Raw genomic sequence first — 26004 nt, forward strand, 5'->3', positions numbered from 1 at the left:
CGTGCGTTGACTGGAGACTTGGTTGGTGCAGCTGCTAGGCAGGTCTCTCCTTGTTGAGAGTCATGGTCAAGAGTTGTTTTGAGCTGCTGAGAGACCCTGCCAAGAAGGTCGAACTGAACTTGGGGACTCTATTTTATAGTCCCCAGGGGTTTCGCGCCCTTTTGGGCGGACCCCGTACCTGGTTCCAATTGATTGGACTAAGTCCCAATCGCTTTAATCGATTTCTCCAATACTGGAGCTGTTCCCTGATTGCTGGGCGGTTCCTATGTGTCCGTTGACCTTCCTTTGTCCTGGCTCCCGCTGGCGTCGGGGAGTCTGGTTTGGTCCCGATTGCTTTAATGTATCCAATTGTTCCTGGGGATTGCTCATTAATATGCAGATGGTTGCTGGTTTTAGTTCTGTCTGGGTCTTTGCAAGTCTTAATACACAGGAAACCTTGTACCTGCTTGTTTCCCTGTGCCTGACAAGTTTTCCCTGGATTCGTAGCGACCATCCATTTTGGAATCGGGAAGTGGCCACCCCAGGTGGCTACAGTTCGTTGGCTAAACAACCACATTAGAGGGCCCCATCTCCGACATATAAACTACTTTGTGAAAGATGTAATTGAAAAGTTGCACAATACAGCCGCATAGAAAATGCTCAAATGCATCCTAAGAGTCAAACAAGCCCTTGGTTATGAGCATATTAAGTGACTAATACAGGTGTTAACACACAGGATAGCCCGAGCAACATAGTTCGAGATGAGAAGCTAATCCACAGATCCACATTTAACAGGTCCATCTTTCGTGACCCTGAGTGTAGACTAGTTTGAATCCCGGTCCTGGGTCACTGTCTGTGTGGAGTTTGCACATTCTCCCCGTGTCTGCGTGGGTTTCACCTCTACAACCCAAAGATGTGCAGGTTCGGTGGATTGGCCACGCTAAATTGCCCCTTAATTGGGGGAAAAAAAAATTGGGTACTCTTTTTAAAAAAAAAAAAAAATTCTACGTATGCTTAAATTTCTTCAGCATGCTTGGATACATTTGTTACCCGAGTGCTTAAGTTACTTTTGCAAATTTAAAATAAAATCAGCCTATTGAAGATTAATTTATTTAAAAAATCATCGGGGGAAACATGTGTGTTGCCTCCACACTGTTCAACCTTAAATGACAGATGGGAGATTGGAGTGAGTAAGACACTGGTTCAGACATCGGACCATGGGAGCTGCTTTTTGGGGAGGAACAAGAAGAAACAATTTGTCCACAAAGCCAAAAGAATTCTGCCATTGTTAGTTTGAATTGAAGCGCATTAGCCTTTCGACCCAACCATTCAATGTTGGCATTTACCTGATTGGCTGAGGAAATGGTGCTGACCACATTACTCAGCCCAGCCCCTCTTTCATCCACCTATAAATGTCTATAGTTTCTGCCTCATCAATTTACCCTGGACAAGAGGCAGAAATCGGGGATGGGATTCTCTGAGCCGCCGCGCCAAAATCGCGCTCGGTGCGGGGGCGGAGAATGGGCATAAGACCCGCGATCGGATCCAACGCCGCTCCCACAATTCTCCATTCCCCGGAGAATCGCTGCCAATCGGGTGCGAGCGGTCGATGCGGCGCCGATCGGGGGCCTTTGAGAAAGGCCCCCGCGGCGATTCTCCCACTGCAGCTGGCCGAGTTCCTGCCTATGTGGTTCTCTAATGGTTCCACCCGGCGGGCAACTTGGCGTGGCGGTGAGTTCGCAGCTGGGGGGGGGAACACCCGGGGGGGGGGGCCTCCTCCAGGACGGTAAGGCTATTGATCGGGGGCCACCGATTTGCGGGCACGCAATCTGGGGGGAGGCCTATCTTCTTGCTGTCACTGGGGGGAGGCCTATCTTCTTGCTGTCACTGGGGGGAGGCCTATCTTCTTGCTGTCACTGAGGGGAGGCCTATCTTCTTGCTGTCACTGGGGGGAGGCCTATATTCTTGCTGTCAATGGGGGGAGGCCTATCTTCTTGCTGTCACTGGGGGGAGGCCTATCTTCTTGCTGTCACTGGGGGGAGGCCTATCTTCTTGCTGTCACTGGGGGGAGGCCTACCTTCTTGCTGTCACTGGGGGGAGGCCTATCTTCTTGCTGTCACTGGGGGGAGGCCTATCTTCTTGCTGTCACTGGGGGGAGGCCTATCTTCTTGCTGTCACTGGGGGGAGGCCTATCTTCTTGCTGTCACTGGACTGGGGGGAGGCCTATCTTCTTGCTGTCACTGGGGGGAGGCCTATCTTCTTGCTGTCACTGGGGGGAGGCCTATCTTCTTGCTGTCACTGGGGGGAGGCCTATCTTCTTTCTGTCACTGGGGGGAGGCCTATCTTCTTGTGGTTTGGCCATGCCGTACAGGGTGGCTGGCACAGGCCGCCGTCATGCCCACGCGCGGACCCCTGACCGGAAGTGCAGGGCCCCGTATCGGCAGCTGGTTGCTGCGAGGAGCACTCCGGGGCCCTGCTAGCCCCCTGCAAATCGCAGAATCATCCTGGATTACTCCAGGTAAGTCCAGAGTGATTTGCGTGGGTCTTTTCGCGGGCGTGGGGACATAGCCCCATTATTGGAGAATCCTGCCCCAGATATTTCTTATTTGCTGTATTTTTGCCCAACAGCTCAACAAAAACACGCTGCATCTATAATGGTCCATTAATGATGGCCTGACAAATGATTGCACAGCATCTCACAACAGAAATTCAGACATGCTTTTAGTGTCAACAGTTGGGCTAATATGCCTGGAGAGCTTACTAATATAGAACAAAACTGGTACCGTTTAAGATCCCCAGTCAATCAGTAATTTTTTCCTCTGCAGCAACCTTTGTTGCTGTAGCCCAGGGTAGTTTTTGTTTTGCTGATTATTATAAACCAGGTTGGAAAAAAAATTTAAAATTCAGCAGATTTTGGTGTTTGACATAGGTGGATGAATAATGACAATAAATAATGCTGTGCAGGTTCATGCTGAATTTGTTTGCAACATCACCACCAAACCAGTCAATCTACCTTCCTAAGTATGAATATGATGGAGTAAAAGGGAACATGAATCTAGACCATGAGAAATTAGTTGCCATCTGGCGGCGCAGTGGTTAGCACTGCTGCATCACAGTGCCGAGGACCCGGGTTCGATCCCAGCCCCGGGTCACTGTCCATCTGGAGTTTGCACATTCTCCCCATGTCTGCGTGGGTCTCACCCCCAAGTAGGCTTCAAATGAAGTTACTGTGAGAAGCCCCAAAGATGTGCAGGGTAGATGGTTTAGCCACATTAAATTGCCCCTTAGTTGGAATAAATGTTTGGAAAAGAAATTAGTTGCCATCGTTATTCAGGATAAGATTCAGTCACACTGTTCAGGGAACCCTGATGGTTTTCTCTGAAACTAAATGACCAAGAAACATTTATTTTATTTGTGTCGTACAAGTAAAGTTATACTGCCAATTTGTGCCGAACCTAACTCCAAGCTGCAGCTTAAAAGTTGCTATTAGAACCATAGAATTTACAGTGCAGAAGGAGGCCATTCGGCCCATCGAGTCTGCACCGGTCTTGGAAAGAGCACCCCACTTAAGTCCACACCTCCACCCTATCCCCGTAAACCAGTAACCCCACCTAACCTAAGGGCAATTTATCATGGCCAATCCATCTAACGTGCACATCTTTGGACTGTGGGGGAAACAAGAGCACCAGGAGGAAACCCACGCAGACACGGGGAGAACGTGCAGACTCCGCACAGACAGTCACCCAGCGGGGAATCGAACCTGGGACCATGGAGCTGTGAAGCTACTGTGCTGCCCCTGTTGGGACTCTCGAACAGAAAGCAGCCTGCAAAGGTAAGATTATCAATGTTACTCTGCAACAAGAACAAGTAAGCCTTAAAACTAAAGTGCTTCTATTTACAAAACAGAAACCCGAGTGCCATATAACTAGATACAAGGAATTTAGATGAAATTAGAAACATTTGCATCTCGGGTTACACTGTGATTCTGTGCCTGTGACAGTCGGGTCAACCCCACAATATTTGCTGGCTGCACTGCAAGCCAGTCTTAACAGGCAAAGAGCTGCTGTGCTTTGCAGGAGAAATGGAAGGAGAAGTGATATTGGAAATAAGATGGACAACAAGGTGGTTGAAAGAAAAGAGCTTCGTGTTTTTGTGGATTTACTCATGAAAAATGGGGATTGAGCTGGTGAAGGCGCCTCACTACATTGCGCAAAAGGTCTAGAGAATGAAGACTGCATTGAGTTACTAAGTGGATTCAAATAAATATATCTAAATAGTTGTGGAATTCTATGGATTCAAAAGATGCGGATGTGCTGACCAAGTATTGATAGGAAACCTTCCATCACGCTCACAGCTTTCCTTTAGTTTTGCAACAACTGAGACTTGACAGGATATTCGGATGTAACTGTTAGTTCCCAGTATTCACAGCTGGCTGTAATTATAATCTAATAATATTTCCCCGTCTTTGAAGGGTATGCTGTTATTTGTGGCTGCACCTCATGACTTCGTGAAAAGTTTTTAAAAAATGGTTTTGAGGTGGACTCATGCCTGTGTTGCTCAATGTGAAGAAGTTTCAGCTAATTGTAATGTGTTGAATTTAGCTGCTCCAGAAAGTATATTTATCTCTCCAGATTTGGGGAAATTAGGCAGTGGAAAGATGGACAGGGTCAACTTGCTGCACAAAGGTGGACCAGTGCCTCTTGCTATCTAGATGGCACATAGCTACACAAAAATGACTATTGCCTGAAAAGTCATGTATGGAATTAAACATTCTGCCTGGATGGGGTGTACTTTAACATTCCTTGCAAGTATTTTATACTGGGACAGGTAGCCTGGAACGTTACTTGGGTGAGACTCAGATGTAAAACATGTATTTCCCAGGAAAGAAAAGTCATGTGCTTGATTACAAAACTTGTAGCATCAGTCACTTTCTAGGTGCCAACTATCTCTGGATATTTCCAGACTAGTTGTGGGAAAGCGAGCTAGTGCAGAGCATCTTTCCCTTTGAACATAACATAATAAGAACCAGGAGCAGAAGTGGACAATTCAGCCCCTCAAGCCCGCTCTACCATTTAATACGATCATGGCTGATCTCATCTTGGTCTTATCTCCACCTTCCTGCCTGCTCCCCATAACTCTTCAACCTGCTACTAATTAAAAACCAATCTATCGCCTCCTGTTCCAGCGTCTTCTGCACTTTGGGGTAGAGAATTGTAGAGATTCATAACCCTTTTAATGAAGTAATACCTCCTCATTTCTGTTTAAATCTGCCACCCCTTATCCTAAATCTGTGGGGTTGGAGTTTCCCTCTCTGGACGCCCGGATTGCGTTCCCCAATGGGATGGGGAATTGGGTGTCAGGGCAAAATCAGGATCGACACTCAAAATGGCGGCCCAATTATCAGGATTTCCTCTTATTCCACGCCATGCATAAATTTGCATGGCAAGGAATTAAAAATTTTTTTTTACAGTACCCAATTCATTTTGTTTTCCAATCAAGGGGCAATTCAGCGTGGCCAAATCCACTTACCCTGCACATCTTTTTTAGTGGTGGGGGGGGGGGCAAACCCACACAAACACTGGGAGAATGCGCAAACTCCATACGGACAGTGACCGAGAGCCGGGATCGAACCTGTGACCTTGGCACCGTGAGGCAGCAGTGCTAACCACCACCACCATGCTGCCCCTTGCATGGCAAGGAATACTGAATTGCTTGCCGGTTTGCAATCCTCAGGGTATCATAAATTGGTTGCAATTCACCTCCAGCAGGAGAACTTAGGGCTGGATTTTCCGATTGTGAGGCTATGATTGGAGCATGTGTCTAGTCTTATGACCAAAAAGTTGGCGCCATCGCCATACTGATGCTCCACCAGGTAGGGAGCTAGTAGTGGCTCCATGTAAAGCCCCCGGCTTCAGCTGCAGATATGGACGGAGAATTGCTGGGTCGGTGGGCGTGCATGCGCATGGTGGCGACCTGCGGTGGTCCCGCCGTACAATATGGCGCTGGCCGCGTGCTGACACGGCCTGCCAGATAGTGTCCCGCTGTAATCCACCTCACCACCCATGGAGCACCGCCCACCAGTCCCCCCAGCCCCCGGAGAAGTGCGCCCCCCACCCCACTGACTGTGGCGGCACTTGTCACAGTTTGCAGCTTCCATGTGAGGTCCTTGAAAACTGTGAGCACGCGCAACCGGCGGCATTGGGAATTAGGCCCATTAGGGGCAAAGCATCGGGGAGGGCCTCGGGTGATGTCCTTGCGTCGTCCCAACTGCATGCGGCGTACGTGGCAATTACGCCGTTTTTGGTGGTGGGGCAGGGGTAGAGCATCCGAAAAACTGCGCCATCCCTGATTTTGGCGTAAAAACAGATTCTCCGACCAATCGCCGCGATTTCAGCATTGGCAATTGAAGCATCCAGCCATAGTCTCCCAACGGAGAATCCAGCTTGTGGTCTCATTCTAGAATATCCAACAAAGGGAAACATCCACTGTATGTCTATCCTGCCAAACCCCTTTAGCATCTTATACACTTCAATTAGATCTCCTCTCATTCTTCCAAACTCCAACAAGTATAGGCCTAAACTGCTCAATCTCTCTTCATAAAACAAGTCCTTCATCCCTGGAATTCCTTTGTATTGGAGCAGTTCTATTGTTTAGAGTTATTCAGGAACCTCCTGAGGCAGTGATTAGCAAGAAAGAAATGCAGGTCTAGGTCATCAGGTATGATTTATGGTGCGATACGCACTTGCAGATCATAGGACCAAACCAAAGAACTGGGAGAGGAGAGAGATTAACAATTTGGAGCTGTGTTTCAGCAATAAATCATTTTTGTCCTTTGCTCAGCTACATTCTATACCTCTGTTTCTTTAAGTATTTCCACATGTGAAATGCTGAAGTAGACACAATCAGCTTCATGTAATAGTGCATTTATATCGCAAGCTACCTGTTTCATACCACTGGCTGCATTATGTTAAATTAATGTTTTAGAAGGTCAGGCAGTATACATTCAGCCTGTCAATTAAAATTAATGCAGTATGGTTTATAACAAGGTATGGTGTTGATGCCACCCAGCTAAAGCAGCATCTGCTGGTCTAGGAAAGGTCTTTGTGCATGGATTCTTGCACAGGCCTCTTTGCCGGCATTTAAAAATGAATCATTCAAGATCATGACCAAGAGTATTCACACTTTTTAAAAAAAAAAAAAAAAATTTTTTTTAGAGTACCCAATTCAGTTTTGCCAATTAAGGGGCAATTTAGCGTGGCCAATCCACCTAACCTGCACATCTTTTGGGTTGTGGTGGCAAAACCCACGCAAACATGGGGAGAATGTGCAAACTCCACACGGACAGTGACCCAGAGCCGGGATCGAACCTGGGACCTCGGCGCCGTGTGGCAGCAATGCTAACCACTGCGCCACTGTGATGCCCGAGTATTAATACTTAACCTCTAATTCAATTCTGAGAGTTTCTAGCAGGACCCTCTTGACACAATACTGCTGTTATATTCCGTGTCAAAGTCCTGATTTAATTTATACTGCAAATTTAGAATTATAACACCACTTACTGAACAAAGTTTCAAAATGAATGCATACTGAAAGAGGTACAGCACTGATTTTATGTAAAATTGACATTGACATTGGCAGGATATTTTTGTTTAACATATGGTTTGAAATAACCTGCAACACTGGACTTGTGTATGGAAGTTGAGGCAATTGGATGCCTGGTTGCTGTTAATCCTTTTGGGGCAGTTCATCGTAAAGGTATAGGCAAATTTCTGTCCAGGTACAGACATTTTAAAAGCCAGAAGAACAGAAAATAAAGGAAAACAAGGGACTGACCAGGATTTACAGGAGGATCCTTACATGAATCAAATGCCAAAGCACCACCAATGGAGGCACTCAAATAATGAATCAATATCTGTGGGACAGAGCCCCCCTATTTTATAATATTTATGATTGGAAAATGTACAATCGTCAGGTGTTGCCATTTTCCTACCTCTCCTGAAAACAATATCGAGAGATCTATAGTGTGATTGAAGGTGGGTCCCCTCTTTTTAGTCAACATGCAGGCTCTTATCTGATATCTATGGTAAGACCCTATTTAAATGAAAGAGGCAACACCCGGGGCACCAGGGTTGCGCAGTGGTTAGCACTGGTGCATCATGGCGTTCGAGGTCCCAGGTTCCATCCCGGCTCTGGGTCACTGTCCATGTGGAGTTTGCACATTCTCCCCGTGTTTGCGTAGGTTTCGCCCCCACAACCCGAAGATGTGCACGGTAGGTGGATTGGCTACGCTAAATTGCCCCCTTAATTGAAAAAAAAAATGAATTGGGTACTCTAAATTTATATATTTTTTTTAAAAAAGAGCCAACAGCCTTACTTTGGCAACCATTTTGGTGTGGCTACTTCTCTTGTCTAAACTATTTTAGTTCTTTAAGAATTGATGACTGTATTTGCTCATAAAATGACATTAATAAGTGTGGTCATACTGAAAGCAGGATGTGAACTGTTGAATGAGACTGTCAATGGGATTTCTAAAATGTTTTCACGGTCTTATCCATTTGTTCCTTGTAAAATAACACAACTTTAATTGAGAGAAAGATTGGGCTTAGAAGAGAGAATGAAAAAAATAGAATATATTTACATTTTCAGTTCAGATTTTTCAATTCCAATTGATAACCTCTAATCAATAAATATATTTTCTTTCCTCCCTTGCATTGCTGTTAGTAGTTTTGTAAATCACAATGTAATTTGAATGATTTGGAATTGATTAGTGAGAGTTCTTTACCAGGGTATTAACTATGATATTCTTTGGCCCTCTTAGATTACAAAATTATGTGGTGCAAAGCAACTGGGTTATTTTGGCCGTGGCCAGTTTTACCTTGCCCTGAAGTTAATAGCTGCAGCCCAATCTAGCCTTCCAGTACAGCTGGATAGCATTAATTGTGGTGAGTGTTATTATTGCTTTTAATTTTGGGTTGCATACCGATTTATTATAATTTTCTTTTTTGTTTTAAGTTTTGATGTATGTATTGCAAGTTAGATTTGCAAACTGGTGAATATATTAGTATGAAGTGAACAGTTAGAGCGTGCAAGTAGACCATTAAATGTCAACGTGATAGCAAATTGGTCAATGATTATTGTTCCGCTCTTACGGAACCTGCATAGTCATTTTTATTCTCATTTATAGTTTGAAAATGAAACGCCATGCGGAAAGATAAAGGTTAAAAGCAGCTGGGGAAAATCTCAGCAGCATGTTTTTATGAATTGAAGAAATGCAGAAAACACTCTTGCAACAAGTGAAAGTAATTATACTGGAATAGAAAATATGTAATCTAAATAGACGCAACGTTTTCTGGGATTATTTATCTAAAAACTTTATTTGAATGCTAGAGCTTTGAGACCTCTGTGAAAATCTGTATTCATAGGTTTATTTTCCTCTAATTTATAAGGTCTTATTGCTCTTTTCACTATCCTTAGTGGAGGTAGGAGTTGCTGGTTACTGTATCTGAAAAAGCTGTTGTAAAGATGTATCTGAGCTGCTGGTTCTGGGCAATTCAATTTCACACTTAAATGTACTAGAAGCAGCAGGAAGTCGTCAGCCATATGAACCTATCCCTTTTAAATCACTTGCATAATTGAAGCTAGGATCCATTAATGAATGTAGAAAAGGTGGAGAGCTCGGCATGGAATGATCTCTTTTCAGATGGGAACAAGAAAGCCAGTAATATTAAAGTTTTTTACAACTGACTCTTAGGAGCTGCATGGGAAGTGAGATTGGAATATGCCCTATTCCTCTTTCTGTGCTGTCCATTGACCATCTATGACCATTGTGTCATGTTCTGTAGAATGGCCGATATGAATGATGCATTACAGAACATCTAGTTTAAATCATTTATTCTGAAACAACTGCGTGGTGCCTGTTTCCCGATTTTAAATATCACAAGTGAACCTCGTCATCAGTAATTCCTCCTGGTGGAGGTGGAGCATCATGGGGCCCCAGAAATTGGTGGGTTCAAGAACGTTGAAATGTCAACGGGATTTACTGTACAATTTGCATGTGCACGCCAGTGTGCAGTGTGGAATGCATACGCCGCCGTTGAGACAGCGGGGCATGGCATTCCGTTGGCTAGCCGGTGACGGCCTCTATTTTCGGCTGATGTACGATTCTCCACCTAATTGCGTTTCCCGATTCCGACGTTGCTGGATGGAGAATCCAGCCAAATGTCTCTAATTATTTACCCCCCCAGGGTAAAATTCCATAATAAAATTCCACTCTCCCTACTTCGGCAAACAATATCCATGGCTAGAATTAATTATGTTCTGCACCTGATACATGTAATGCAGTATATAACTGAAATTCCGACATTCATCATCCCACACAGCACAGACAGTGTGGAAAAGAAATGAGTCCTTCAACAAAACAAATGAAGTATGAACCTGGCTTCAAGCTAAATGCTGTAATCTTTGCTAACTTGTCAAGTAACTGCGATAGCGAGGTAATACAGTGGTCATGAAAAAAAACTGGTGCGAGCATGGAAGAAAGAACAATCCACCCTGAGGAAAACGGCTAAAAAGACTCAATGCATCATGAGAACCGGGACAAACAACTGGCTTGATTTTCGTAATAGGTCTTCAAAAAGCTTACAATGCTCCTAGGGGCAGCATGGTAGCATAGTGGTTAGCACAGTTGCTTCACGGCTCCAGGATCCCAGGTTCGATTCCTGGCTTGGATCACTATCTGTGCGGAGTCTGCACGTTCTCCCCGTATCTGCGTGGGTTTCCTCTGGGTGCTCCGGTTTCCTCCCACAGTCCAAAGATGTGCGGATTAGGTGGATTGGCCATGATAAATTGCCCTTAGTGTCCAAAAAGGTTAAATGGGGGTTACGGGGATAGGGTAAATACGTGGGCTTGAGCAGGGGGCTCTTTGTAAGGACCGGTGCAGACTCGATGGGTGAATGGCCTCCTTCTGCACTGTAAATTCAATGATTCCTCACCAAGAATGCAATGTGCATTGTCATGACAACAGGTCATAGCTCCAAATTACTTACGGTTATATTGAACTTTAAAGAAAGACTTGTTTTTTTTTAACCAAAGAACATCAGAGCAAAAACTGGCTGAGACTGTAAAGTAACCACTGGTGGAATTCCTATATGGATTACACTTGACCAAGTAGCCCAGCGCCACTTCCTCACTGTCACCTGCTGTGGAGATAATGGAGGCTGATTACCATCGCAACAGAAACCATCTCCTGTGAGTTATATCCTGGACATGATGTGCATTGAAATAAAGCAGTTTCTGGGCGAAGTCATGTTTCAGGAATGCACCAAAAAAGTGGTTAAAAACCAACTGCAATGTTGATCACCATGTGCTAGTCTAGTGATCTAGTTCTACTGTACAAGTGTATGCTATGAAGCTCACAGCTGAAGAACATCCACTAGGCATCTCTGCTCTTGCGAGTTTAAAAAATAAATCTGTCTCTCTGATTGCTGGAAGCAAGTCACAAGTCAGCAAAGTTACCGTTGAGAAGGAAACCGGAGAATTTATTTCAGCTAACCTATGGAACCAAGAATCTCCACACGAACTGCTCAGCTGCTATTGGAATCACCCAACTTAACAACCACAACATTTCACTGAGATGTCAAAGACTAATTTGTATATATTTTTAAATTTTGCTTTTGGACTCTGTTCTCATTTTTAATCTGTATGCAAGTGCTGTATTTGATTCTTCTTGCATTTTAGTAACTAATAAACTCAATTTTTCTTTAACTCAAGAAAACCTGGTCAAATTGGCTTCTTTTTAAAACATAAATAAATTTTGACTGGGAAACTGTATCCATAAGGGCCTGTTCCTGTGCTGTACTTTTCTTTGTTGTTCTTTGTTCATAAGGGAAGGGGATTAAGTAAAGAAGGGAGGGCAGCACGGTGGTGCAGTGGTTAGCACTGGGACTACGGCGCTGAGGGCCTGGGTTCGAATCCCGGCCCTGGGTCACTGTCTGTGTGGAGTTTGCACATTCTCCCCGTGTCTGCGTGGGTTTCACCCCCACAACCCAAAGATATGCAGGATAGGTGGATTGGCCAGGCTAAATTGCCCCTTAATTGGAAAAAACCCAAATAATTGGGTACTCTAAATTAATTATTTTTTTAAAGTAAAGAAGGGGAGCCAATTCATCCCTCCTCATCCAGGAGCATAACAATTCAGGGATATCTAGTCTGAAATTACGGACTTCACCGAGGGACAGGTCGTAACGATACATAGGCACTTAAGTGGGCCAAATCAAACCAGTCCAGTAAAGATTTCTTTTGTTTTTAAAATTAGAGTACTCAATTATTTTCTTCCAATTAAGGGGCAATTTAGCGTGGCCAATCCACCTACCCTGCACATGTTTGGATTGTGGGGATGAAACCCCTGGTTGGTCGGGACATGGCAGGGCAGTCCTGTACTCTCCTTGGCACCCTGGCAATGTCACTGGCACTGCCAGGGTGTCAGGGGCATTGCCTGGATGCCAGTCTGGCAATGCCAGGGGACTAGGTTGGAACTCCCAGGGGAGCCATGCCCATGTGAAGGGGGGTTATGAAAGGTTGGAGGGATGAAGGGGGTTTTGAAAGGGGGGGGGAGGGGTGCCCTCAGCAACATTCATAGCATTGTGTGCTCACTTGGTGGGGCGGGGTTGGGGGTGAAGGAGGGGTAATGCTCATGTCTGTAGAGGGTGGCATTGTTCAAATGGGGGGTGGGAGGGGAACCTCTTGCCCACTTAGAGATCGGGGCACCTTTTCAAAATGCTGCCCAGATCTCTCAGGAGTAGGTCTTGCTGGAAGGTTCAGCTCCCCACTGCTGAAAACAATTTATAATTCTGGGCTAGACCAGGGCGAAACTCACCAAGGCCCAAAAAAAATGACTCAGTGAATCCAGGTCTGGATCTCAGCCGGTGGGAAACACACACAAAATTACTGTCTCATTTTTTGGGTGAATCGCGCACATTATTTGTTAAGGTCACTTTGTTAAGGTAATTTGTCTTGTTTCAATATTAATCATTCTCCATCTCGGGTGTCAGAAGTGTAATTCTTGATGGCTGCTTCCTATCACCACTTGTTTCAATCTCAACATCTAAAAGACTTGCTACATCATTGGCAACGGAATGTGGCTGGTAATGGGCTGGTAATGATCAGCATTGCTGCCACACAGCGTCAGGGACCCGGGTTCAATTCTGGGCTTTGGTGACTGTAGAGTTTTCCCCTTCTCCTCGTGTCTGCGTGCGTTTCCTCCGGGCGCTCCAGTTTCCTCCCACAGCCCTAAGATGTGCAAGTTAGGCGGGGTTACAGGGATAGAGCAGGGGAGAGGATCTGGGTAAGGGCTCTTTCAGAGGGTCGGTGCAGACTCGATGGGTCGATTGGCCTCCTTCTGCACTGTAGAGGTTCTACCGTCCATGGCTATAATTTCAAACAGTACGTTTATTCAACCGAGGAAATCGGCGACCCTGAAGACTCCCTCAGCAGAAGATTAAGTGTTGTCAAGGTAATAATATGGCAAGTAGCAAAATCCCTTCTGTAAACAATGTTACAACAAAACCTACACCCACGGGTTCATTGTGAAACTTGTAATTATAGGAGGTAGAATTATAATAATTTTTGAAACTACTGTTTTTTGCTTAGTGCATTCCCATGGCAACTTTTCTTTTGGTAGTATTTGAAGAGATATAGTGCGCTGAGTACCCCTCATTTGGGCAAAAAAAAGTTTTTGTTTCACCAATATCCTTGCAAACACTGAAATGCAATACAGAAGAGAGGTGGATAAATGTCAGAATGTCCATTGTCTCCGTTCAGCTCCAAGCTATTCATGCATGAAAGTAATTTTCTGAATCTTGTGATGCAGTGAAAGGAAGGTGAGATTTGTTTAATGTATTGAAAGCTATCCAAGCATTAACTATTCTTCCAGAGTGGCATTGCTTGTCACCTTCTTATATTATGTCCAATTATAAAGAAACATAGTTCATTTTCATTGGGTTACATCAGGAATGGTTTATTATTACTTGTACTATCATGGGTAACCAAGACGATGTAGAGATAGTGTGCCAGAGATATTGCTGCTGTTAACAAACTCTCCTGTCCATCCTTCATTGGAAGCCTGAAGTAGGAGATCAAGTTCCGAGAGCCAGTACCGACAAATTAAATTGGGAAATAGTGATTAGATAATGTCAAGCTTTTTGAGTTTTAAAAGCCTAAATAATGTTGAAGGAGGGAAAGGATGGGGGAGACTTGAGAATAACTCGAGACCATTCAATTTCAACACTTGAGGTTGTAGACATGAAGTAGGACTCCAGATTTCAAGCTTACAAAATTCAGAAGTGCTGACTAGAAGAATATTGACAGAATAAAGAGAGAGCGAGGTGGGAACTGAGTGTGCAATAGGGTGAAAGAAAGACGACAGCTGGAGGTGTGGCCATCGCTGAGCTGGTCATTAAATGATATTTCTTGCTGCTGGATAAAATTGTCATCAAATCATTGATCTGGGTGTTACGTTTGCATTCTGTGGAAATCGCTTCCTGTCTAGTAACATGCAATGCAAGTTCTGTTCCTTAAAAATGTTACAACGTATCAAGGGTGTGGGACCCTCCTGGGAGTATTTTGATAGGTCCTCAGATCAGTTCTCCTGGGCTGTGAGGGTTATCCGAGGATGAGAGATTGAACATAGAACATAGAACAGTACAGCACAGAACAGGCCCTTCGGCCCTCGATGTTGTGCCGAGCAATGATCACCCTACTCAAACCCACATATCCACCCTATACCCGTAACCCAACAACCCCACCCCCCCCTAACCTTACTTTTTAGGACACTACGGGCAATTTAGCATGGCCAATCCACCTAACCCGCACATCTTTGGACTGTGGGAGGAAACCGGAGCACCTGGAGGAAACCCACGCACACACGGGGAGGACATGCAGACTCCGCACAGACAGTGACCCAGCCGGGAACTGAACCTGGGACCCTGGAGCTGTGAAGCATTTATGCTAACCACCATGCTACCGTGCTGCCCTTAGGTCTTGCCGAGTAGAACCTGCCTGTACTCTTGAGTTTAGAAGAATGAGAGGTGATCTCATTGAATCTTGTGACATTAGGGTTGATGGAGTAGGCACTGAGAGGCTGTATCTTTTCTCTGGATTGTCTATAACTTAGAGGTCGTACATCACAGGAGAAGGAATGGCCATTTAAGAGTCTGGTGCGGAGATATTTCTTCCTTTTCAGAGGGTTTTGAATTTGTGGAATTTTCTACTGTAGAGTTTGGTGGATGGTCCATCGTTGTGTACATTCAAAGCTGAGTGAATCATTTTTTGCCTTTTGGGGGATTTGAGGGATATGTTGTTTGGGTGGGAAAGGATTTTGGATCAACCTTCAGCCATGATCTGAATGAATGACTGAGCAGGTTTTAGGGAGCTGTTGTCCTACTCCTGTTCCTTTATTTTCCTTGTGCTCCATTCTCTCTTTAACAGGAGGTGAGAGAACCAACAATTTCTGCTGAGGCAACCAGTGTGACCCTTCCTGCATTGCACTCCTATCTTCATCCATTGCCTTTCTCACCTGGCAAAGTAACCAACCTGTCATAAGGAATCATGCTAAAATCAAACATTTTGGGCTGCATTCTCATGATTCCAGATGCACCCAGAGGTCCTGCCTCCATTTCCGCCCTCTTCCATTTTCACAAAGGGAGGAGCAGGGTCTGGAACCCACCCACTTCTATAAAGGAGGCAAATTACAAGTGTTGTGGACTCAATGCGATCTCCTGTAAGTTTATTTCAATTTTCATGGAGTCGGCTTTTCCACCAGCTTCGTGGAGGCATGAACCACGGATCTGCTCCCACCGTTTGCTCCATGAACCATCTCAGTTCCTTTGCCATTACTGGCAACCTGCCCGTTCTTGAGCATGACCGGTCCAGGCTCAGGTCCAGGACTGTATTAAAGTCCCCGCCCATGATCAATTTACGCGAGTCCAAGTCGGGGATCTTCCCTCGCATCCTCCTAATAAAATCCACATCGTCCCAATTAGGGGCATACACACAGACCAGGACTACTCTCACCCCTTCGCGTTTACCCCTCACCATAACGAACCTGCCACCCCCATCCACGACTGTGCCCTCTGCCTCAAATTGTACCCTTTTATTAATCAGGATCGCAATCCGCCTCGTCTTAGAATCAAGCCCCGAATGAAAGACCTGACTGACCCAGCCCTTCCTTAACCTAACCTGGTCTTCCACTTTCAGGTGCATCTCCTGCAACAAGACTATGTCCACCTTCAGAACCTGCAAATGCACGAACACATGCGCCCTCTTCACTGACCCGTTTAATCCTCTAACATTCCAGGTGATCAGCCTGGTTGGGGGGCACTTCACCCCCCCCCCCTCCCCCCTTTGCTGATCAGCCATCCCCTTTCCTTGGCCAGCCCCCCCAGCCATGTGTCACACTTCCTCTGGCCCGCCTCCTGGCCGGCTCCACCCATGACTTCCTCACTGTTACCATGCCCAGTTTCCATAACCCCTAACCCCTCCACACCACTTCCCCAGATCAGCCCTACTTAAGCAAACACCCTATCCAAGTCATAAACAACCTCCACAATAGCACAATTCAAGTTAAACAAGAAAAAAAAGACGAAATAACAGGCACTCTTCAGTCCTTCCCATACAGACACAGAAAAAGATGGCACAAAGTTCCCCTGAAGCATCCATTTTAACCCAACCCTTTTAACTGTTTTCTTTATTAATTCCCCCCCAGCCAAACTTCAACTAAGCAAATAGCCCAAACAGGAAACATTCAGGAAAAGCACGCATAAACAAGAAAAAAAAGATACATCCCAAAATGGGAGAGACCCCACATATACTTAAAAGTTCAAACATGAGTCCAAACGCCCTCAGCTCAGGGCCAGCCCTTGCTTCTTAACGAAGTCCATCGCCTCTTCGGGTTCCTCGAAATAGTGGTGCTGACCCTTATACGTAGTCGTGCTGGAAAAAGCATCCCGAATTTCACCTTGTTTTTATACAGTATCTCCTTCACCTGCCTGTAGCCTCCCCTCCTCCTGGCCACCTCCGCGCTCAAATCTTGGTAAACACGCAGGGTGGTATTGTCCCAAATACAGCTCCGTGTGCTCTTTGCCCATTGCAGCACCCGTTCCTTATCCAGGACATACCCTCCACAAAAGCGGCAGCGTCTAGCCCCTCTGCCCCCTCCAGGAGGCCCACGATTCTCATGTTGTGCCGGCGAGATCTGTTGTCCAGGTCCTCCAGTCTTTCCAGAAGCACTTTTTGCTGGTCCCTCAACCTCCGAATCACCACATCCGCCACTGTTTGAAAGTCAGCCTGCTCCTCCACTGACTTCTCCATCTGCTGGAGCTTCTCAGCCTGATCATCCAGCCTTTTTCCCATCCGATCAATCGACTTCTGTAGCGGCTCCAAGTTGTCACGCCTCAAAGCCAAAAAGCCCTTCTACATAGCCTGCAGCAGCTGCTCCATTGTGGGCTGGGCTGTCGGCTCCTTGCTGTGAACACCAGCCATGCTGATCCCTCTCCCAGCCTCCACTGTGCCCTTACTCGACCACTTCTTCTGCTGTTTACGGTCCCTCCGGCTTCTTAGGTCCATACAATTCTGTATGGGTCCTGTGCCTGAGTACTGTTGCTTTCCAGTTCCGCGCTCAAAAGCGCAAAAATGTCAGGGGAAAAGGTCCAAAAGTCCGACCGAAATGGGAGCCACCAAATGTGCGACCTACTCCCTCATAGCCGCCACCGGACGTCCGCCTAGTACTAATTAATGAAATTCGGAAGAGCCAATCCCCCGCCCGCGCTCCAACAGCACCTTCTGCACCCTTACTTCTTTGCTTCTTTGCTTCATTGAAGGCCCTTACCAACAGCTGTCCCAACACCCCTAAGAACATCTTGTAAATTCCACCGGGTACCCATCCGGACCCGGGCCTTGCCCCATTGCATCACCTCCAGCCTCTCTACTACTTCTACAAGCCCAATGGGGCTACCAGGCCCTCCACCAACTCCTCATCAACCTTCGGAGACTCCAACTTTCCCAGAAACCACCTCATCCCCTCTTCCCCGACTGGGGGTTCCGACTCATACAATTTGCTATAAAACTCCCTAAACACCCCATTCACCCCTGCCGTGTCAAAGAACGTATTCTCACCTGTGTCCTTCACTTTCCCAATCTCTTTTGCGCCTCCTGCTTCCTCAACTGGTGGGATAACGTTCTGCTCACTTTACCCGTGGATAACAGCCCAAATTCCATTTGCAACCTCAGCCGTTCCTTTAGCGGCCCTTCGTCCGGGGCCTCTGCATATTTCCTGTCCACCTGTAGGATTTCTTCCAATAGCCTTTCTATCTCCCCCCGCTCTGCCTTCTCCCTATGTGCCCGAATAGAGAGAAACTCCACCCTGAGCACTGCCTTCAGTGCTGCCAAAACCGTACCTGCCGACACTGCCCCTGTATCATTAATCTCTACATATCCCCGGATGCCTTCCTCACCCGCTCACACACCTCATCCTCCTCCACTGACAATGCCACATCCAGCCTCCATTGCAGGGGCTCGGCCCCCCCTTTGTTCACTTGTAAATCTACCAAGTGCGGAGCATGGTCTGACACTACTATTGCTGAATACTCACATCCACCACCCTAGCCAACAATGTCTTATCCAACACAAAGAAACATACTCTGGAGTACACCTTGTGCACATGGGAGTAAAACAAAAATTATTTCGCCCTCGGCCTCCCAAATTTCCACAGATCCATCCCCCCCACAATGTGCTACACGTACCCTAATTCTGCATCAGCCCCATCTCCGCTGCCATCAAGGCGAATTGCTCCTCCTGTTCCCCCACCACCTCCATCTTATGGATCGCCTTCCCCTGGGCCGCCTGCTTCATTTCCACGTGGTCGACCACCGTCTTGATCGAATTCACCACCCAGGCCAGGTCCTCCAGACTCTCCTTGCGTTGCTAGGTGAATGTCTCATTCAGGAAGCTCATCAGCTGGTCCATCGACCGCTGAGCCGGCAAGGCCGCTCTCTGTCCCTCCACCATCTCCATGTGGATCACAGGCACCGCACCAGGTCCAACTGACTGATTCCCTCTTTTTCGACCGCTTCTGGCCCTCAGCCCATACACCAGATGGTCAGTCTCTTCCACTCACTCCCCTGCACCTTTTTATGACAATGACTCTTTTTACACAGTAAGGTTAGTCTGGCCAGAGCAGTGTAAATTCTCTCAAACTCCCTTGTTGAAAGTAATTTCTTCCAGAATTCTGCCTTTGGAACTTCCAGTACATGGCTAACAAAAAATGTCTCTAAGAGCCTTCGTTTTAACACCTAAATTGCCATGACCTTATCCCAAATTGGGACCATTGTAACTTAACAATTGATGAATTTCATTATTGAATTACTCTCATTGGATTTAGCCACCCTTGTACATTGTCCCGTTGGTGTATAAAATGGAGTTCAGTGTTTCTTCGATCTGATTTTGTATAAGGCTCCACCCATTACTTGTTTTTTGTCTAAACCTCACTAAGGCCAGGGAAGTTCCAGCTAGCACATAGTATCGAGTTGCATGGTCTTTCCTACAATGACTAATTAATACTTTTGAAACAAGCTTACAAACTCTTGCACATAACGCATCTTTATTAATACAATCACTAAATAATGATCAATTCTTCCACTATAGCTTAATTGAGGCATGCTTCTTAGTCAGTCAACTATTTCTGGCTGGTTGCTAATTATACACTAATTCTTGATTTACACATTTGAGTAGTTGTGAAATGCAGAATGCAAAAGGGCTTATTCAGCCCTCTGTTGGTCCCAAATTGACTTCTTGACCTTGTTAACTTGCCACAGTGAATGCTATATGAAAATAGCCTATAAACGGTTGTTACATAAAAACTAGGAGCAGGAGTAGGCCACCTGGCCCTTCGAGCCTGCTCCGCCATTCAATGACATCATGGCTCTTTTGTGGACTCAGCTCCACTTTCCCACCGAACACCATAACCCTTTATTCCATTATTCTTCAAAAAGCCAGCTATCTTTATCTTAAAAACACTTAATGAAGGAGCCTCAACTGCTTCACTGGGCAGGAAATTCCACAGATTCGCAACCCTTTGGTTGAAAAAGTTCCTCCTAAACTCAGTCCTAAATCTACTTCCCCTTATTTTGAGGCTATGCTCCAAGTTCTGCTTTCACCCACCAATGGAAACAACCTGCCCGCATCTATCCTATCTATTCCCTTCATAATTTTATATATTTCTCTAAGATTCCCCCCTCATCCTTCTAAATGTCAATGAGTACAGTCCCAGTTTACTCAACCTCTCCTCGTAATCCAACCCCCTCAACTCTGGGATTAACCTAGTGAATCTCCTCTGCACACCCTCCAGCGCCAGTACGTCCTTTCTCAGGTAAAGAGACCAAAACTGAACACAATACTCCAGGTATGGCCTCACTAATGCCTTATACAGTTGCAGAATGACCTCCCTAGTCTTAAACTCCATCCCTCGAGCAATGAAGGACAAAACTCCATTCACCTATTTTAAATTAATTTTTCATTCGGGTTTTTAGCGAAACAAAATTTTTACATAACCATTAACAACATTTAACAAAACAAGGTGAACGTTAACGTTACAACAAAAAAAAATGCAGTAAGTAAACATTCCCCCCTGGATTGCTGCTGCTGCTGATATTTTAATGCTCTCCTAGAAAGTCGAGGAACGGCTGCCACCTCCGAGAGAACCCCAGCAAGGACCCTCTCAAGGCAAACTTTATTTTCTCCAGCTTGAGAAACCCAGCCATGTCACCAACCCAGGTCTCCACACTCGGGGGCTTCGAGTCTCTCCACGTTAAAAGGATCCGTCTCCGGGTTACCAGGGAGGCAAAGGCCAAAACCTCAGCCTCTTTCGCTTTCTGAACTCCTGGATCGTCTGACACACCAAAGTCGCCATCTCTGGACTCGGCACCACCCGCGTGTTAAGGATCTTGGACATTGCCTTAGCGAATCCCTGCCAGAATCCTTTGAAAGCCGGACATGCCCAGAACATATGGGCATGGTTCGCTGGACTTCCCGCGCATCTATCCTCAGTCCCAAAGAACTTGCTCATTCTTGCTGCTGCCATGTGTGCCCGATGTACCACCTTAAACTGAATTAAGTTAAGCCTGGCACATGATGAGGAGGAATTAACTCTGCTTAGGGCATCAGCCCACAGGCCCGCATCCAGATCCCCACCTAACTCCTCCTCCCACTTGCCCTTAAGTAACCACTGGGGCTTCCTCCGCTTCCTGTAGATCTTGGTAGATGTCCAACACCTTCCCCTCCCTTACCCAGGTGCCAGAGACCACCCTATCCTGTATCCTCTGTGGGGGTAGCAACGGAAATGCTACCACCTGTTTTTTTTAGAAAGGCACGTACCTGAAGGTAACTGAAGGCATTTCCAGGGGACAGTTTAAATTTCTCGTCCAGCACCTTCAAGCTAGGAAAAGTCCCGTCTATGAACAGGTCCCCCATCCTTTTAATACCTGCCCTATGCCAGTTTTGAAACCCTATGTGATTGTTCCATTCACCTTCTTAATCACCTGTTGCACATGTAAACCAACTTTTTGCGACTCATGCACGAGGACACCCAGGTCCCTCTGCATAGCACCATGTTACACTAAAAGTCTACTACCCAGGCCTATTTGCATTAGCCCAGAACAGGAACAAATTGAACTCTGGAGGCTTTGTTTTGTTCTCGATCCTTAAGTCCGTAAGAAGTCAATGAGATGCACTGTTGGTTCCACTGATCACCAAGGTCCTCGATTAGCTCTATTTGTTCTTCAATCGATGGCTAACGCAATAATAAAGCATTTCCCCCCCCCCCCCCCCCCCCCCCCCCCCCCCCCCCCCCCCCCCTTGAAGCCCACTCTAAGACAGCAGTTTTGAAATTTAGCTCTGTCTCATTTAGTGGTGTGGGTAGACTAGGTAGTTTTTGGGAAGCATAGGTTCTGGATGGTTTGGGCTGATTTTTCAGGAGGAATAGCAACCATTAACTCCAATTATGGTGAACCACCGACCGACTGGATGATTTATATAGGGTACTCACTGCATAACTTGTCTTTATTGATGATAAATTTCAGCAATAGCTACCTCGTACAAGTACGTTGCAAATGAAATTGCTTATTTGTAACAAAAAAAAATTACATTGCAGCAAAACAGATTAAATTGCTGCCAATTTATAGCTTCCAACTTTTTTATTTGCCAGAATTAGCGGAGCTATCATTTTTGTTTTTGGGAGCTCCACAGTTTGGGATGAGAGGTTGTGTGCAGAATAGGGTGGTCTTCTGCTCGTATGTAGTTAGATGGATTCACATGGAACCTTTAATATCACAGCAGCTCTTTTAGAATGGTCAAAAGACAAGTTGACATTATACTTTGGCAGAAAGCAGCATAATAGGTTTCAGTATTTTCCCCACACCTGCTTACGCAAGAGCACAACTAAAAATAACATATGGGTCATGTAGCACCTTTCAGTGCAGTATAAAAGAGGCGTGAATATATTTAGCTCCACTTTTCATGCAAATTTCTTTCCACCTGAGTGCAGATGCTAGTGACACAATTGTACTTTGCTTCTTGCAAGAAGTAATGAAGGCAGGAATAAACAGGACTTGTAGTGTAATTAAGACACTTTGGCAAGATTTCGTAAAGTTCCAGCAACGTGGCAGTTTGCTTTCTCTTGCTCACGAATGGAAATTTTGAGTGCCTTTTTTAAAAATTTGCATTTTGAAAGCGTGATGTTAAGGGTGCACTAAAATTTCAAATACATTGTCAGTGAAGCCAAGATTTATTACCAGCTGATCGGGTACAATTTACAGCATTGAAGCCGGTCATTCAGCCCAACAGCCTGTCAGTGTTTACGCTCTGCACAAACCTGCTCTGACTCAACGTCGTCTAACCCCATCGACCACATTCCTTTATCACTCATGTACCTTCCTAGTTTCACATTTAATGTATATGTGCAATTTGCCTCACTATGCTTTTTGGTGTCAGGTTCCACGTACTGTGTTTTAAAGCAAACATTTCTCCTGAATTCCTTATTGGGTTCATTAGTGATTGTCTTATATTTATGACCCCTAGTTTTTGCCTGCCATGCAAACTGAACTATTTTCTTTATCAACATCCGGGAGGGTTACCATTGACCAGAAACTGTACTGGACTAGCCGTATAAATACTGTGGCTACAAGAACACATGAAAGGCTCAAATTCTGTGGCGAGTAACTCAGTTGACTTCCCAAAGCCTGTCCTCCATCTTCAAGGCACAAGTCGGAAGTCACAAGGGGTGTGATAGAATACTATCTTGAAATGAAGTCTTTGTATAATGTAGATTGCTTCCAACAGGTATATGGTAACAATTAGCCTAATATTGGACAATTAAAGGCACATATGGTTCATAGGGAGTCATTACTTGTTATGGAGAGTGGCACCTCCTGTTTCTGAATAATCAGCATAATTGTGGTGAGTTTGTGGCCTCTCCCTTCTTTATGCCTCAGAAAGGTTTCCATAAGATCGCGGCCACCATTTCACACTGCGTTGGGTCTTGCAGCGAAGGCAGACTGTGAGCAGGACTCCGAAGCGGAATGGGGCCGGAGACCTGGGCGCTCAGGAACGGAGTGAGCGGCAGGAGAAGCACGAGGGGAGAGCCCCCCCTCCGGAGATAAGGAGAGGAGGCCGCAAGGAGCCGGAGGGAGGAAAGGTACACTGGAGGAGCCGGGAGCCGGAGACCAGGAAGCGACCAAAGAAAGTCCCACCCCCCCAGAATGTAGACGGCACAACGGAGCGCGGGCCTGCGAGCCAGCCCGGCCAACTGAGCAGAATGCGGGCGGCTGCGGGGCGCGGGACAACAACGCGGGGCAGGAGGAGGCAGCGGCGGAACACAGGGGGACTCCCAGACCGAGAAGCCTTTCTCTCTCTCTGGTTCCAGGGTGAGTGAGGAGGAGGGGGGAAAAAGAAAACGAAAACTCCCTCTTTTTGAGGGGGAAAAAAAGAGAAGAAAGGCTTAGAAAAAGAAAACTGTTAAAGGGACAGAACACTCCCTCTCTCATTCCACGCTTCCCAAAACAGAAAACCAAACTTACCTGAAGAGAGTCTCCTCAGAAAGGGGAGTGGGGGGGGGGGGGGGGGGGGGGGGGAAATAAGGGGGAAAGAAAAAAAGAAATGCCAAAAGGGAGCCAAAGCTGAGGGAGAAAGGGCACCAAGAGCAAACTGGGCAATACATGACCCCACTCAGACAGGTTAATTGACACACGAAGCGGTGGAATGGAAGCTTCACCGCATCTAAAAGAACTGGGTAGACAGGAGCTTTCTCCCCCTGGGCCAGGTGGGAACTGGAACTGGAAGGCAGCCTTTGCCGAGGTGCTGAGGGAACATCAGCAGGAAAACAAGGCAGGGACCAAAGCAGACATGGAGGCTGCGGTGCAGGCAGCAATGGCCAAGGCCCTGGCGGAGGTGCAGCTCACCCTGGGCAGAGCAGAGAAGAAACTGGAAGCCCAGCAGAAGAAACTGGAAGCCTAAAAGGCAATCATTAAGGAGCTGGAAAAAGCCGCGACTGACATGAGCGACCGGATCACGGTCCTGGAGAAGGAGGTTGCGAGACTGGACACAACACAGGGGAGGGTGGACGACCAGGAAAACGGCTCAAGAAGACAAAATGTCAGACGAGTGGGCCTACCAGATGGGAGCGACGGTAGAAACCCCACAGCCTACGTGGCCGAGATGCTGGGCAACTTAGTGGGGAAGGGAAACTTTCCCCAACCCACCAGAAATGGACAGAGCACATCGGTCGCTGCGCCTGAAACCCAGGGCGGGGGAACACCTGAGGGCAGTTATAGCCAAACTGCACCGCTACAACGACAGGGAAGCAATCCTGCACTGAGCCAGACAAAACAGAATCTGCAGATGGGAAGGACACTTAATTAGAGTGTACGAAGACATTGGGGCAGACCTCGCCAGGAGAAGGGCCGAATTCAATAGAGCAAAAGCAGCCCTTCACAGGAACAAGGTGCAATTTGGTATACTGTACCCAGCGAAACTCTGGGTCACATACCAAGAAAGAATATTTCTTCACATCCCCCGCTGACACAAACCAATTTATCGAAGAACATGGGCTGGAAACCCAACAGCGAGGGTAGAAACATGGGGCCCCTGGGAAGGGGCAACAATGTGCCAATGGGGAGGGGGAGGTGAGGTAATGCCAGGCCCCCCCAAGCCCCCACCCCCAACATGGCAAGCACATCCTGAACAAAAATCAAACCGCTACCCAACGAACCGAAATAGGTGGGAAACCAGGCACCAGCACAAGGGTATGAGAGTAGCGGAGAAGGGTGAGCAAACGGGGAGCGCAGGGTAGGGCGGGGGAAATGTGGGCGAAAAAACTGTGGTAAACCACTGTTGCACCTAATATGAAGTGATGTATGGTAGGACCTGTACTACAGGTACGTCGGTAGTCCCTGCCTGCTGGCTCCACCCAGTAGGCGGAGTATAAATGTGTGTGTCATCCATGCTGCAGCCATTTCACCAGCTGCTGTGGGAGGCCACACCTCTTCCAGCAATAAAGCCTCAGTTGTATCCAAATCTTGTGCAATTGGTAGTGCATCAATTTATTGCTCTAAGATTTTCAAAAGGTGGACCTCTGCATTAAGCCAGATCGCCTGCAGCTGGATCTGTAATCAAGTGCTGCCAAAAGAGACTTTCAGCACTGGCTAGCTTGTTTCGAGGCGTACATCAACTCGGTGCCAAGCTCTGTCTCGGAGGCTCAGAAAATACAGATACTGTACTCAAGGTTGAGCTCCAACGTCTTTCCGCTGATCCAGGACACGCCACACTACGCCGAAGCCATGACGCTTCTCAAAGAAAATTACCCTCAGAAGATGAACACGCTCTTCGCCAGGCACGTACTCGCCAGTCACTCTCAACTCCCTGGTGAGTCCATAGAAGACTTCTGGCGGGCCCTAATCCCACTAGCCCGGGACTGTGACTGTC

General features: G+C 46.5%; 1 protein-coding gene across 6 annotated transcripts in view; it reads left to right on the top strand.

Moving 5' to 3' along the window:
- reps2 (RALBP1 associated Eps domain containing 2) overlaps positions 1–26004 on the top strand; it is a 259419-nt gene that overhangs the window by 46381 nt on the left and 187034 nt on the right. For all 6 annotated transcript variants that reach the window (XR_005461312.1, XR_005461313.1, XM_038802518.1 and 3 more), the window contains exon 2: positions 8798–8921. Coding sequence is in view for 4 of the 6 variants with exons in the window: in XM_038802518.1 (XP_038658446.1) it covers positions 8798–8921 (124 nt within the window). In the remaining 2 variants the exon portion in view is untranslated. The remainder of the gene's footprint in view (positions 1–8797; positions 8922–26004) is intronic.

This window comes from Scyliorhinus canicula, chromosome 7 (genome assembly GCF_902713615.1).
Source record: "Scyliorhinus canicula chromosome 7, sScyCan1.1, whole genome shotgun sequence".
Classification (NCBI taxonomy): domain Eukaryota; kingdom Metazoa; phylum Chordata; class Chondrichthyes; order Carcharhiniformes; family Scyliorhinidae; genus Scyliorhinus; species Scyliorhinus canicula.